The sequence below is a fragment of the Anopheles gambiae genome, chromosome 3 (assembly GCF_943734735.2).
Source record: "Anopheles gambiae chromosome 3, idAnoGambNW_F1_1, whole genome shotgun sequence".
Lineage (NCBI taxonomy): Eukaryota > Metazoa > Arthropoda > Insecta > Diptera > Culicidae > Anopheles > Anopheles gambiae.
This window is the reverse complement of record NC_064602.1, coordinates 43,931,577-43,945,043: the sequence shown is the minus strand read 5'-3', so window position 1 is coordinate 43,945,043 and position 13,467 is coordinate 43,931,577. Positions and strand designations below refer to the sequence as shown.

The 13,467-nt window shown below is 42.6% G+C and overlaps 4 protein-coding genes across 7 annotated transcripts; 3 read left to right on the top strand and 1 right to left on the bottom strand.

The window, feature by feature from the left end:
- Positions 1-291: 291 nt before the first annotated feature.
- Positions 292-1,313, top strand: LOC1279273 (uncharacterized). Its single transcript, XM_318968.5, has one exon. It carries the CDS (start codon positions 471-473, stop codon positions 1,281-1,283), a length of 813 nt encoding a protein of 270 aa, XP_318968.5. The 5' UTR covers positions 292-470; the 3' UTR covers positions 1,284-1,313.
- LOC1279272 (putative gustatory receptor 2a) lies at positions 1,226-2,568 on the bottom strand. 2 transcript variants are annotated; one of them, XM_318967.6, is made up of 3 exons: positions 2,264-2,323; positions 1,883-1,972; positions 1,226-1,808 (listed from the first exon to the last, which is right to left on the bottom strand). In XM_318967.6, exons 1-3 carry the CDS (start codon positions 2,321-2,323, stop codon positions 1,677-1,679), a joined length of 282 nt encoding a protein of 93 aa, XP_318967.4. In that variant the 3' UTR covers positions 1,226-1,676. The 2 variants fall into 2 exon arrangements, with proteins under 2 accessions (XP_318967.4, XP_061517314.1); XM_061661330.1 differs by lacking the exons at positions 1,226-1,808; positions 1,883-1,972 and adding an exon at positions 2,404-2,568 and having other exon boundaries at positions 2,172-2,332.
- Positions 2,569-8,869: 6,301 nt separating this feature from the next.
- Positions 8,870-10,663, top strand: LOC1279269 (mitochondrial fission 1 protein). The gene is made up of 3 exons (XM_061656419.1): positions 8,870-9,047; positions 9,225-9,338; positions 9,452-10,663. Exons 1-3 carry the CDS (start codon positions 9,003-9,005, stop codon positions 9,737-9,739), a joined length of 447 nt encoding a protein of 148 aa, XP_061512403.1. The 5' UTR covers positions 8,870-9,002; the 3' UTR covers positions 9,740-10,663.
- A 27-nt stretch (positions 10,664-10,690) lies between these two features.
- Positions 10,691-13,099, top strand: LOC133393079 (uncharacterized). Of its 3 annotated transcripts, none has more exons than XM_061656417.1 (4): positions 10,691-10,996; positions 11,092-11,307; positions 11,404-11,557; positions 11,627-13,099. In XM_061656417.1, exons 1-4 carry the CDS (start codon positions 10,691-10,693, stop codon positions 11,956-11,958), a joined length of 1,008 nt encoding a protein of 335 aa, XP_061512401.1. In that variant the 3' UTR covers positions 11,959-13,099. The 3 variants fall into 3 exon arrangements, with proteins under 3 accessions (XP_061512401.1, XP_061512400.1, XP_061512402.1); XM_061656416.1 differs by having other exon boundaries at positions 11,092-11,322; positions 11,627-12,115; XM_061656418.1 differs by having other exon boundaries at positions 10,922-11,012; positions 11,051-11,322; positions 11,627-12,115.
- The last annotated feature ends 368 nt before the right edge of the window (positions 13,100-13,467 follow it).

Sequence of the window (13,467 nt, the reverse complement as noted above, 5' to 3'; positions counted from 1 at the left end):
ATGGGAAACGATTCTACGTTTCGAAAGATCATTTATCGTTTTGGCTTACAGATTGCACAGCAACGGATTCGTTTAACAGCACACGGACTGTTTGAGATCAATTATTCACTGTTAAAAATGGTAACATTTAATGCAAAAGCAAAGTTTTCTCTCGTAATCACCTGAAGCTGTCATGTTTTCCTTTTCATTTCCAGTTTGGCACAGGAATAACCACGTACATGATTATTTTTATAACGTTCTCAAAGGATATTAAACTGGAAGATATCGACGATGAATAGCTGTAGACGCAGCACGCGATGTTATTAAACAAGCTGTTTCCATTAAGGCAAATTAAGCCACATCCATCACCGCTATCAGAGAATCATTTTTGTGGATATAATCACCAACCTGTCAGTTGGACGTCTTAATGAAACCTTATTTGCTGTGCAAACTCGCCATTGTATCCTGTGCTCCTGCTTGCGGCGTATAACATGGAATGTTTCTCCAAAGTGATCGTGCTCTACCAAATTCTGGCACTGCAATGGTTCAGTCCTAAGCGGCACCGAACCTTCGACTGTGAATCGCTGTTTTTCATTACGCTAAACTTTTGCATTATTACGGGGCTCTTCTGTTGGATCTATCAGCACCAATCGTTGGTGATTTATTCCGACAACGCGCTAGGATATGTGGTAGATTTTTTCAAATTTCTGCTCATGGTTTTTACCTACTACTCACTTTTTCTCGAGAGTGGCTACCAGCGCGGCGTGCTGTATAAAGTTTGGGACGAGCTGGAACGACTGCACAACATTTTCCCGAGCGCGAAGTGGGCTCTACTGCCCCAGGCACACCTGCGTACGGTTGCACTGTTTGTCGTGTATATGTCATGGTGGGAGCTTACGTATGCGTACTGGATAACAAAGTCAGCTCGCAGTTCCAACTTTACCATCTTGTTCTGGGTGCTGTTTCTGTTGCTACATCTGCGACAGCTACAAATCCTGCTCTATACCAATGTGTTGGGCTTTTGTCTGAAGGCAATAAACAGTGAGCTAGCATGGACGATCGAGCTAAGCAATGGGGCCAGCCGGTACGGGGGTCGTCGAAGTGATGGACAAATTTGTGGCTATTTGCGCAAGCTAATGGAAGGATTTGCACGAGTCGAGCGGTTGCTCGAGTTACTTAACCAAGCGTTCGGCTACTCATTGGCCATTATAAAGCTGATCAATAACATCTACATACTAACGGACACGTACTGGATTGTTCATGGGTTTATGAGCGGCAAAGTGTTTGACTCAGTGTGTAAGTAGCGTGCAAAACAAGTTTAAGACAAAACAAGTAATTTCTCTGACTGTACGTTGCAGATTTGGAGTGTTGTCTGTCGTCGAAATTCATCTGTTTGATGATCAATCTCCACTCCAACGAGCGCATCTTGTCGGAGTTTCATCGTACGCGGGTGCTACTACACTGCATTCACCTTCGGTGGCAGTTACGGTGCGATCAGGGCTGGCAGATGGTACAACACTTTCTGCTAAAACTAGAATCCACTCAACCGTTTGCGATGACGGCATTAAGTATGTACCGGTTGGACTATGGCACTTTAATGCAGGTGGGTGAACATGAAGTAGCTCTTCCAAACAGTTAAGTTACTAATGCTGTGTATTTCTAGATAGCTTTCAACGTAACTACATCGATTTCACTCTTCATTCAGGCGTCGCAGTAGCTGTACTATTAGCAAGAGTTGAGTTGCTTGCAGTGGTTGCGTCTGTTGGCGTATCCTCCTTGGGCATGAATTGTATGAAAATTACCATGTACGTTGTAATAGCGGCTGCGATCTAGGTTTTAAAAATAGTAACAACATATAAGCTATTGTTTGATTGTTACATTAAAGCAAGGACGTCTACTAAACCTCCTTCAGCAGCACAAAATCCATATCGAAGAAACCACCGAGTGAAAAGGACATTGGAGTGTGTTGAAGCAGGAGCGAAAAGTTTTCTAACTGCAAAAAAATAATATGAGTCAATCAGAAAGAAAACAACAAGAAAACAAATAGAAAAGCACAAATGGAGTCCCTTGTCAGAAATGCACCATCAGTAAGCCTCGTCTAAGTCATACGCTCTGTATTCTTCATTCGTCATTTTTTGTAGCAAAGCTACTCCATTTGCTCTGTTACTTATTTATCGACTGATTAGATCTGAAAGCACACAGCACACGCTCCATCATATTGCAACGTGACACCGTGTCACCGTAACAATGACCGACACAAGGGCGTACGGGACCGAATACGAACCATTTTTGCAAGCAAATCTGCCTCATCACTGTGCAGCCGTTTGTACAGCAACTGTCCCATCTGGCCAACCTGCAAAACGGATGCAAAACACACGCGATTGGAAGCGACTGTCTCACTGGATGACCTGGCCAGGTGCTTACCTGGTTCTTGCAGTTTTCACACGCCGCCAGAACAACACCGAGCGCGGTAAAGGTGGCCACGATGCTGAGGATGTATGCTGCAACCAAAGACGTGAGTAGAGGTTTATGTTCTGTTCTATCTGTCTTACCCCTTTTTTCGGCTTTCTTTGTTCTATCGCTCATAAAAATTTTACACTTTAGCATTTTTTTTTTTGCTTTAACCGCTAGCGCCAACAGGATGAAAGGGTGAAAATTTATGATGGTACAAAAATCAATAGCCTCCGTTTGGCCTCCCAGTGCAACCGAAGGGGGAAATGTATTTTTAGCCAGCAAAAGGTGCAATAGGTCAGCAAGGGGTGGTTGGTGGGTTGGGCCACTTACCGAAAATATCGTCGAGCTGATTGAGATAAAGCAGCGCGTACAGCGAGTACAGGTCGCACGTGCACTGGATAAAGTTCTGGAGCAGATTGGCCAGCTGCGAGTAGACGCAGCACCCGTTCAGGTCCTTCGAGGCGTGCCAGAGCGTTAGGTACGTGCCTTTCGCCACAAACATTCGCCGAAGAGGCACACGATCCACCTGGGAGGTGGCACCGATGCTGACCGGGGATTTCATCGTCGAAAGTCCCGTCCACGAGTCCACGATGACAGCCGGTCGGGAAGGGCCGTTCATCTTCCAGCGGGTCAAAGATGTTTGGGCTTTTGGGGGAACAGCAGTCGCCTCGGTCGGTTTGGGCCGCCCGGGGGATACCCCATCGGTGATGAGAGACTCCAGCTGTTCCCGCAGGATGTCGAACCGGGCCGTTAGGCGGTCAATGTGGAATGCGTGGTGAAGGTGCTTCAATCGAATGATAACCAGCGATGGTACGGTGAGGCACCAGAGCGCTAGCTGAACGGGGTCCGAGTAAACCAGAGCCAGTATTCCCAGTTCGATCGCGCAGCAGAACGCACAGAAGAGGAGCAGTTTGTTGCGGAAGTGAGTCCGAGCACGGGCCAAGCTCAAAGCAGCCCTATCCGTCAAATGTCCCAGTGCGCCATCGACCGATGCTACGCGTACGTCTAGGGCACGGTAAACGCCACGTGCTATTAGCGCCTCCAGTAGCACCACCAAATGCGTCACGATGGTGATGGAAGTCTTGATGAAGGGAATAAAGTTAATGCCGGTACCGGTGCGTGCATCGGCAAACAACCATCTGCGCTCGATGATACAGAACGTTAGCACACCCACGTACAGAATGCAGTTACCGATGCACCACAAAAGCGCCAGTGAGGAGCCAAGAGGGGCATCCGTGCTGGCGTATGTCTGCAGCGCACACAGTTGAAATATAAGTGTCACAAGCATCTTTTCGAACAGAGTGCAGAGTGACGGCACGACAGAAACGGACTGATCGTAATGACTGTTTCCCCTACGCAAAGGACTGAGATTTCTTTCGAACCATTCGCGTGTATCGATGCGCCCTGATGGACGTGAGAAAATCATCAGCCGGGGAGTTCACGTTGACGGAGATTGATGATGTGGAAAGTTTTGAGATCGTAACTGGGGCGATTTTCTGCCCCGATGACAGTGGGACATTTTGAGGCATTGTTTCGCCATTGGTGGGTGGGTGAGTGGCAGGCGCTAATTAAGAGGTGATAGGTTTATCTAATAACAATTAGGAAGTATTTCGCTTGGATTGGAACACAGCAACGTGGAAAGAATGCGACCAAAGATTAATACATGAAGAGCGAAGATTAATACATGGAAGGTAAATATTGATCGAGTATAGATTTTTCACCCAGTTTTCCGTACAATGGCATAATTATTCATCCTTTTTTATTACATGTTACATGGATCATAGAGCGGATTGAGTGACTGCACTTTTACACGCACCTTTTGCACGATTCGAGCAATTCTGAAGAGGAAATATTTTGTAGTAAAAAAAACTATGCAGTCACACTGAGTTTATACAGGCCATTATAATTACCATATAACTGAAATCAGATTTTGCTTGAAATGTGTGGAATTATACGAATAGCAATAGGTAAATGGAAACGAAAATGCATATGTTATTTAAAAATATTTTTAGTTTCCTGTTTGTAAGTCTCTCAAAAATTGTTGCATATCTTTCTAGAAAATATTAAAAAGCACGTACATGAGCATTTAATTACTCCAACTTAGGAAAGCGACGTGATTCAACCAACCTTTATGTAATAATTTTCAATCCTAAATTCATTTTTAACTGGGTTCATGATGACTGTATTTCGTTTCATTACGAGTATTTGTTGATAAATGACACAGCATAAAGCTAATTTATTGAACATAATTTAGACTAAGACATTTTTTACAAAGTATTACAGACCAAAGAATTCTTCCAAATTCATCTGAAACCAAACGATTTCAAACGAATTTGGTGTGTATATAACAATATTATTTTTAACAGGTTGATATGGGTCTTTTTCATAGTTGTATAGTAATTATTTGCAAATTTAAGTTACATACAGTCATTTAATTAAATAATCAACCACTTTCCCAAACGCGATCGAATTCGAGAACGATCGTAACGATTGTCAAAATGACATGAAATTGTGGTTTCCTTGGATGTTTTTTTAAAATATGTTTCCATATTGTACGCTTAACTGGGCAGGAATATTGTAACAATGCAATGATTTATTTTTGTAATGTAATGTAATGTAATGTAATGTAATGTGATTGAAATGATTAAAAAGAGACACATTTTGGTCATGATTAGTCACTGGTTGAATGTCCTAGAAAGAATCAAATATCAAAATGATTGCAGAGAACACCTTTAAGGCGAAATCCACAATTCCATAAGCAATAATAAACACGATGTAGTATTATGTTGTGACCAGATTATGCTCTTTGTTGTAATCATTGAACGTGTCGGTTTTGGGGATAAAATTGATGTAAATCACCAAGTACGATGTAATCGATCCAAAGATCTACAACGTTACAACAAACGAGAACAATATTTTGTGTAAAATGAAACAAATGAATTTAAATATTTTCCTCAATTTTCTCACCGTCGTCAATGAGGATAAGCGTATATCAAAGAAGTTTGCTGCAGAAAAGTTGATCTGCTCGTTGTCTAATTGTTTAGAAAAGTTCTCTATCTGCAAGAAGACAATTCGTTTTTCAAAAGAATGAGAAATTTGGTTTTAAAGATTCAGTACTTACTAACGTGATAGTTGTTTGAGGCAACACACGATTTAGTACACTATGAAGATAATAGAAGGTGATTTCTCCCTGTAAGTAAGAACTCAAATGAGCACGTAGTATAACAAACTCCCTCCAACGTACCTCATCCACACACTTCTGGCAGGTGTTGAAAAGCACAAAAAACATCAACACCGGTGAAATACCACACAGAAACGATTCCACCTTGTAAAGGTTGCCATCGTAGTGGAGACTGGCGTACATCCAATATCCATCGATGGTGGTACATATGAACAGCATCGTTATTACAGCAAACAGTTGCCAGCCGAAACGATCGCTTACCTCACCGGTAAGATCTTTCAGCAGATTTTGCATCGCTTTCAGGTGTACCAACCGGCGATGGATCGCTTCGGGTGAAATGGCCCGCCCGGCAGTGGACGCAGTTTGCTGCAGTTCGTTGTTAAGGACGCGGTACCGATTGCGCAGATATAGAACATGCACCAGAAAGAACGAGTCACCGAGCCGAATCAGGATGAAGAACCAAACCTTCAGTAGCCAGTTTCGGTGCCATACCGGATTGCCTGAGATGCGCGAAATGATAAAGAACTCGCTCACTGCTGGTATCACGTTGAACACGAACATAGTGCTGAAGATGTCATCGGCAAGCTGGTGATTGAATCGCTCCAAACATCCGGGAGCAGCACCGTGCGCTTCAATTGATCCGTCAATCTGATCCATTAGCAGAGCAATCCGCTTCTGGGTGGAACTTTTGAGCAGCGACAGTGTCAGCGTTACCAGCGGAACTGCCAGCGGAATTACGAACTGGATAGCGTCGGCAAAGGTACCGGTAGCGTCGCTAAGAAAGAAGACAGCTTCTGGTTTGATCAGTGAGTAGGATAGAACGATAATTTCTCCGGTGGTGTAAAACGACACGAACACGATGGTTAAGGTGTGCAGTGAGGTCAAGGCCTGTCCATGGAGAGGTACTGGCGTGAAGCCGAGAAGCTGGAACAGAGGATAAATGGAACCAAATCGACGATCGTAAGGCACGTGTTGGCGAGACATGCTGCTTGCACTGAACTGTTCAATAGTTGTGCATTGTGTCTCCGTTAAAATGAACTCCAAACTACTTTTCGAGAAGGAGTTAAACATTGATTAATGATTTGGTTATAGATAATTCAGTGCACGTGTCATACCGCACAGTTTGTCGTTGTCGGCGCCTTCTGAAAAGCTTCCTAGTTCGTTAGACGGTATTTAATTTTCTCCCGCAAACAGATAGCTGCCAATAGTTTAGTTCTGATTAAAAATTGAATCGGCACACATCACCAAATCCGGTCGCGAAATCCGCTACGAATACCCAGTCCCCGGTCCGGTGGTCAATGTTCGCAGAGTGAATTACATTTTTGGACAGTGCTTCTTGCTCCCTATTTGTGGAAGCTTTTTGGCGGTGCTTTGTCGCCAGCCAGCCAGCAAGGGGTGATGAGTAGGATAAATTAAATCATGAAAATTGCACAACCCATTCGGGATAATTACTTTGCGCGTTCGCCACCCTGGTTGAAAGGGGGGAGGTTCAGAGTTGGCACATATTTACCTAACCTAGATAGAGCGAGGCTCGTGTTTTCAGTTCGAGACATGGAACCGCTGGAGCAATGGTACGTACTTTCCGGCTACGTACGATTCCATCAGTGGCTGGGGTTTCAGCCGTATCGATTGGCCAGTGGCAGAGTAAGTCCCTTCGCAGTTCTCACCTTGGCGCAGTTTCTCGGAGTGTTGGTTAATCTGGCGCTCATCATCTACCGGCGACGGTGCATTCTTTATCACTGCGAAGCGATTGGAATGGTGGTGGATTTTATCAAACTGCTCACGATCGGACTGTCAATCCTGGTGATGTATGTGGAGCTTTTCCGTACCAGCGATAATATTTGCGGATGTTGGCGACTGCTGTACAAGGCTCATCAAACGCTCCAACGGTACGGTATGGTTGATCACCGTCGGTTGACTCGTGTCATGCGTTTGTACTGGTGGTTTGTGCTGGGATCGCTGCTGTACTTCGTAGTGAATGAATCGTACCTGTACCTTTGCGCAGAACAGATGCAAACAAAACGGTTCTACGTGTACTTTTTCGCTCTGCAGTATATTTTGAACATAAAACTACAGCAAATCATCTACCCAGCGATCCTGCTGGACTCGTATCTGCGTATGACACGTGCCGCATTGGAGCATCACGTGGGGTTACTTCAATGCTCTGAAAGGCTAGGAAGTATGCGCTACATGGAGTTTCTAGCCGGTAAGCTAAACGCGTTGAAAGCACTGTATAGCGATCTGTTTCAGGCGAGCGTTGCGCTAAATGAAGCTTACGGTAGGACGTACCTTATCATCTACTGCAAGAACTACATTCACATCTTATCAAACTCTTATTGGGTGGTGTTTTGGCTGCTCAACAATCAACGACATCATGCTGCAAGTTAGTATCGACCATAGCTGTAATGGGAAGTGTGTGGACTGGTGCGAGCTAACGTGCCTTTCTATTGATAGGGATTATAAGTCGACTTATTTGTCGAATAATATTGCTGGGGGCGACGTTCTATATAAACAGCTGTGCAATGAAATCGGCCCAGAATCTTAGACACCGACTTCACACGATGGATCTTGGCATTCAAATTAAATGTCAGGCCCTGTTTACCAGAGTAAGTATTTGGAAAATAATGTGCATGTAGAAACGGCATGTTGCTTTTTTACGTTTTAGATTGAAAGCTTCTTACAGCAGACACAGTTCGAAAGCATCCAACTTACAGCAGGTGATTTTTTTGACCTAAACTTTAGCCCTATATTAACGGTAAGATTTTTGTCTCATTCACTTCCACAAAGAAAATTCTTCTTAACAGTTTGTATTGCTTTCTAGATTATCTTTTCAGTTGGAGCATACATTTCAATATTTATCCAGCAAGCAATCAACCAAATAGATGAACTTAAATGTAATGATTATGAAAAACAATGTTAATAGCATTACTTTTAGTACAAAAACAAAAGACGAAAAAAAAACAAACATCATTTAAAAAGGCACGTGTGTTTACAAAAGATACTAAAAACCGTTACGTTCGTTTTTCAAATTTTGAAATGAAATATTTCATAACAATTCACAGCAGTGAAATTATTCGTATCAGCACAGTGGTATGGCTCACGACTTTTCCTCCCTTTATTTTGTAAAACTATCTTACATCTTGAAGTAAAATTATTTGAATGCAAATAAGATAAAGTGAAAGTACAATAAATTGATAACCTATTTACTTTTTTTTTTAAATAACAGTGTAAAGCAAAGTCAATTTCAGCCAGACGGTAGAATGACAGCAACCGGATAATCCGGGCTAGCAGAATTGCGAACGAATCCAATTGTAAACACGTCTGTGCAAGTGCCGTAAAAGTGTAATCTTTGTATCAATATTCACGAATAGCAATCACACAAGTCACAATGGAGGAAATATTAAACGATTCCGTTGTGAACGATGAGCTGGAGGTAAGTGGAATGCTCTCCCCTTTTTGTATTTTCTTGTAGATTTTCCTTGCAACTTTCTGTGCTCCCTTGCCCTGTGGCATTCGTCAGCACTATTTTCCAGTCCAATTGTGCGTAGAATGAATCACTAATGCGTCTTTGTTTGTATTGTTTGAAATACGACTTTCATATTTATTGTAGAAGTTCGAGAAAAAGTACAACGAAGAGCTCAAAAATGGAGCCGTCTCAACCAACACACAGTTCGAGTACGCATACTGCATGGTACGAAGCGACTTTGCCAGCGATATGAAAACGGTAATGATGCAACATTGATGATTATGATGATGATGCTGATGATGATGATGGTGCATTATGTGTCATAGGCAACACCGGTAATAATTGCTTTCCTTTTTGCTTTTCTGTTTCAGGGACTTGTCCTACTGGAAGACCTGTTCGTGAAGCATCCGGAAGGACGTCGCGACTATCTGTACTACATGGCAATTGGGCACACAAGGCTAAAGGAGTACTCGGAGGCGCTGAAGCACGCGCAGGCCTTTCTGGAAATTGAACCAAACAATCAGCAGGTGATAGCGCTGGAGGAGCTAATCAAGAAACGCATGGACATCGAGGGACTGAAGGGTGTGGCGAAGGCGACCGGTGCGGCCCTTGTCGTCGGTGGCATTCTGGGGCTGGGGCTTGCACTGCTGAAGAAATGAAAATCACCTCGCTAAGCCCTCCGGCGCGATCGTGTCGGGCTGTCGGGCTTGTGCGTTTCACAACAGAAGTACACAGAGCTTTGGTATTGCAGACCGAACTTTATATAGTGAATGGTTTGTTATTCAATTTCAATTCAATTTGGTAAGGTTTTAGGTAGCGAGTAATGTAGTTTTTAATGCAAACCCATCCACGGTATGTGATGTAGGAGAATTCAATTACACTCAATTGGTTTAATTCAACTTGTTCGGGTGATTGTTTACAGAGTACCGAATATAAGTTTCAATCTTGCTTCAATTCTTCTTTCATTTATTGAATATGCTAACGTTATTTCATTTACAAGCGTTAACGCGAACCGAATCACTGTGTTTTCCCCCGTACACACTTGTGTCAACAATGAGGCAGCTAACTAATGCCAGTCTTTCAATCTCTCGCTTAAACCTCTTTCTGGAATAGCATAAATGTGTTTCCGTGGCTTATTTCAACTCTTTTTTTCCGATATATTTTAAAATAATTATTTCTTTAGCAACTGGTAGCTTGTTGCCGTACTGAAAAAACAAAAACAAACGTCTGTGTATAAATAATAATTCCGGCACAAGCGTCAAAAAGAGAGAGTCTTGAAAATGAATGTATCAAATAGATTGTTTGTTAGTGGTAAGGCTACTATTTGTAATCGGAATGAAGGTACAGTGAGTAGATTTATCTCTAGCACTGTACAAAACTTTGAGAATCAATGTCACAGAGTGTCCTTGAAACAAACAGAAAAAAAACACTTCTAATCGATACTGCGTTGATAAGCGTACACACAGCGGGCAAAAGGGTTTACTCCATGTCGCACGATATCTGTAACCGGTTTGATACAACATACCGGATTGATGAAAATGTGTTATTCATAATCGATCCAAATATAGAAATATTTATTTTAATCGCTTTCTGTTTTGTGATAGAAGTTAATGTGCATCCAAAAACAATTATATTGCAAAAGAAAAGCTGATAGACATCATATCAGTTTTCCGTCGCTAATTACACGCCCAATCACGGGACACAAAAGGACACTTACGGTTTTAATGAGCCCAAACACCCAACGATCCACCCCTAATTGCCCAGCCGCACGCAACCCGATCCTTTGCCCCGGTGGCAGAAAGCGAAGGCAGTACAAACGTACACTCCCTGTCCGCAGCAGTATGGTTCTGATGAGGCTGTTCTGTTTTCGACTGTCCGTTCGCCTCGGTTCAATCATTGTTGGAGGATTCTGTATAGTAAGCATCACTGAGACACATCCGTTGTGCCTGAAAGCCTATTTATAAAACGCGAAATTGTCCATTTTCTTTGCTTATCTTGTGCCTCGATGCAGCTAGAAACAATCGTAACGATGATAGCGCTGGCAGCATTGGGTGGTGGTCAATTTTTAGAGCAAGAAGCATTGTACTACGAGGAAAACATGCACCTGTACAACCCGGACGATGTGTTCGTCTGGTTGATTGGGGTGTGCAAAACGGAGGCCGCAATGTTCTACACATTGATTATGATTGGCATGGCGCTGTACCTACCCTGCTGCGGTACAATGATGGTGGGTGCATATTATGTGAGTTTAGATTTTGAAAGGGGAAGGTTTTGAACGAAAAAGCATTTTCAGTGATTTTTCCCTACTCTTGTGTCGTTGCAGATGAAACGCTACCTTTTAGTGCCGTTCATAGTGGTGGAGCTGGCGAGACTGTCCTGCATCACACTGACCCACGTGATCGGAATGATGGTGATTAAAAAATCCATTAACGTGGGCTACCTTATAGCTCTCACCATTGCCGGTGGATTTGCTTTGTGTAAGTAGTGTAGTAATGGGAAGTTGAAATGGAGCAATCCGTCTTATCCGGTTTGATTTGTCGCCACAGTACTGCTGTTCTACCTATGGGCCTGTGTGGTGGCGTTGATGCAGATACTGAAAATAGTCCGCTCGCCCGAGTACATTGCCGTGTTCGGGGACAATCCGTTAGCCCCGATCGATCCCGGCGAGACGATCCCGGCCGGTGCATTGCCGACCGATCCGACGACGGTCGAGTGGAACGGAAGTGGATTTAAGCCGGTGCAGCGGAACACTATCAGCAAGAACCTCGAGCGGTTGCCCCCGACGGCACTTACGGTGGGTCAGTTTAATGGGCACAACATGCTGATCGATGACTTTCGCCCCCTGCACAGTCGCTACACGCGCAGTTGGGCTATTTAGAATGGAAAAATGGAAAGAAAATATTAAAATAAAATTATATAGAATAGAAAATCTGCCAATCCATATTTCAAAATGTGCAATTTTTGACAGTTTTTCCTTTAAATAGCTTTAATGCAATAAATAAAATAATTTTCACAACTTTTTCCTTATGAAAGAACCGCTCGCCTGTTCCAATTTGAATACTTTTTGCGCATATGCAAAGCGGCGATGGTGATGGGTGACGATCGTCCTGCTCTCAGGGGTCAGGGTACGGATCAAAACCGGGTGTGATAATGGGGACTGTGCTGTGAAGAGGAACGACAATATTGATAGGAACGACAAAGCCCGCTTTATAAAGCGGGAACACACACAAACACTTCACCCCTTATTCTCTCCAAAGTAAACAAAGTACTCGTGATGGCTTTAGTGTGTTTAGCCCCCAATCGGTTGACGATTCCGCGATCGAATGCAATCATCGGGTCCGTAATTCCGATTATTGAAGGGTTGAATGTTTTATTTTTTCTAGCTTTATTTCTTTTTACTGTTGCTGACCTGCAGCTGAACGGTTTAGTGCAGTCGACCGCGATCATTCTCGCCAGTACTGCTCACATACACTACGAAGAAGGGGGGTTTTTAAATGCATTTTGAACCCCGTGGTCTAGAGGGTGGAAGCAAACTCACCCATACTGTGAGGGGGTTTGGTACAGTGAGTGATCACTTATGGATCAGGTAGGATCGAAGCTTTTTATTTTAATATTTAAAATACTTTAAATTAAAAAAAATCTCAACGTATATGATTTTAATTATAAAATTTACAGTAAACATGCATTAATAAAGATAAATTATTCCATTTTTAAGAATGATTTTAAGAAATACATCTTATTACATACATCTGCAAGTTATTTATTGCTAGTCTTATGATAAATGCCGTGCATGTTATGGTTCTATTCCTATTTGGGACAAATTCTCCGTAAAAAAGACGTGTCGATAATTAGGGGTAGTATTTTTTCCCATGGTTTTGCAGCCGGAAAAGTATGAACGTATAAAAGAGAGATAGAGAGACTGTAGTTAAAACAATAAATACTGCTTAAAAGTTACTAGTTTTTATTTTTTTGTAAAAATCACAATATAATAAATTTGGTGATTATTGTAAAATTATTAAGACTTTGATGAAGAAATTACTAGTGTTGGGTCCCGGTCGGCGGTCTCGTGGTACAGTCGTCAACTCGAAGGACTCAATAAAGTGCCCGTAATGAATTCAAGCCCAGAATGAATCGTCCCCCCATAGCAAGGATTGACTATCCGGTTACGTGGTAATGAATTAAGTCTCGAAAGCCTGTATAGGCCGGCATGTCCACGTAGGACGTTACGCCAAATAGAAGCAGAAGACTAGTGTTGGGTAAATCTGATTCAGATTCATGAATCTGAATGAAACATTGAAATGATTCAATCAATCTGAATCTAGATTGCAATGATTCTTGCATCTTCAAAGATTCATGAGTTTCAAAAGACTTATTAATTTCCAAAGAT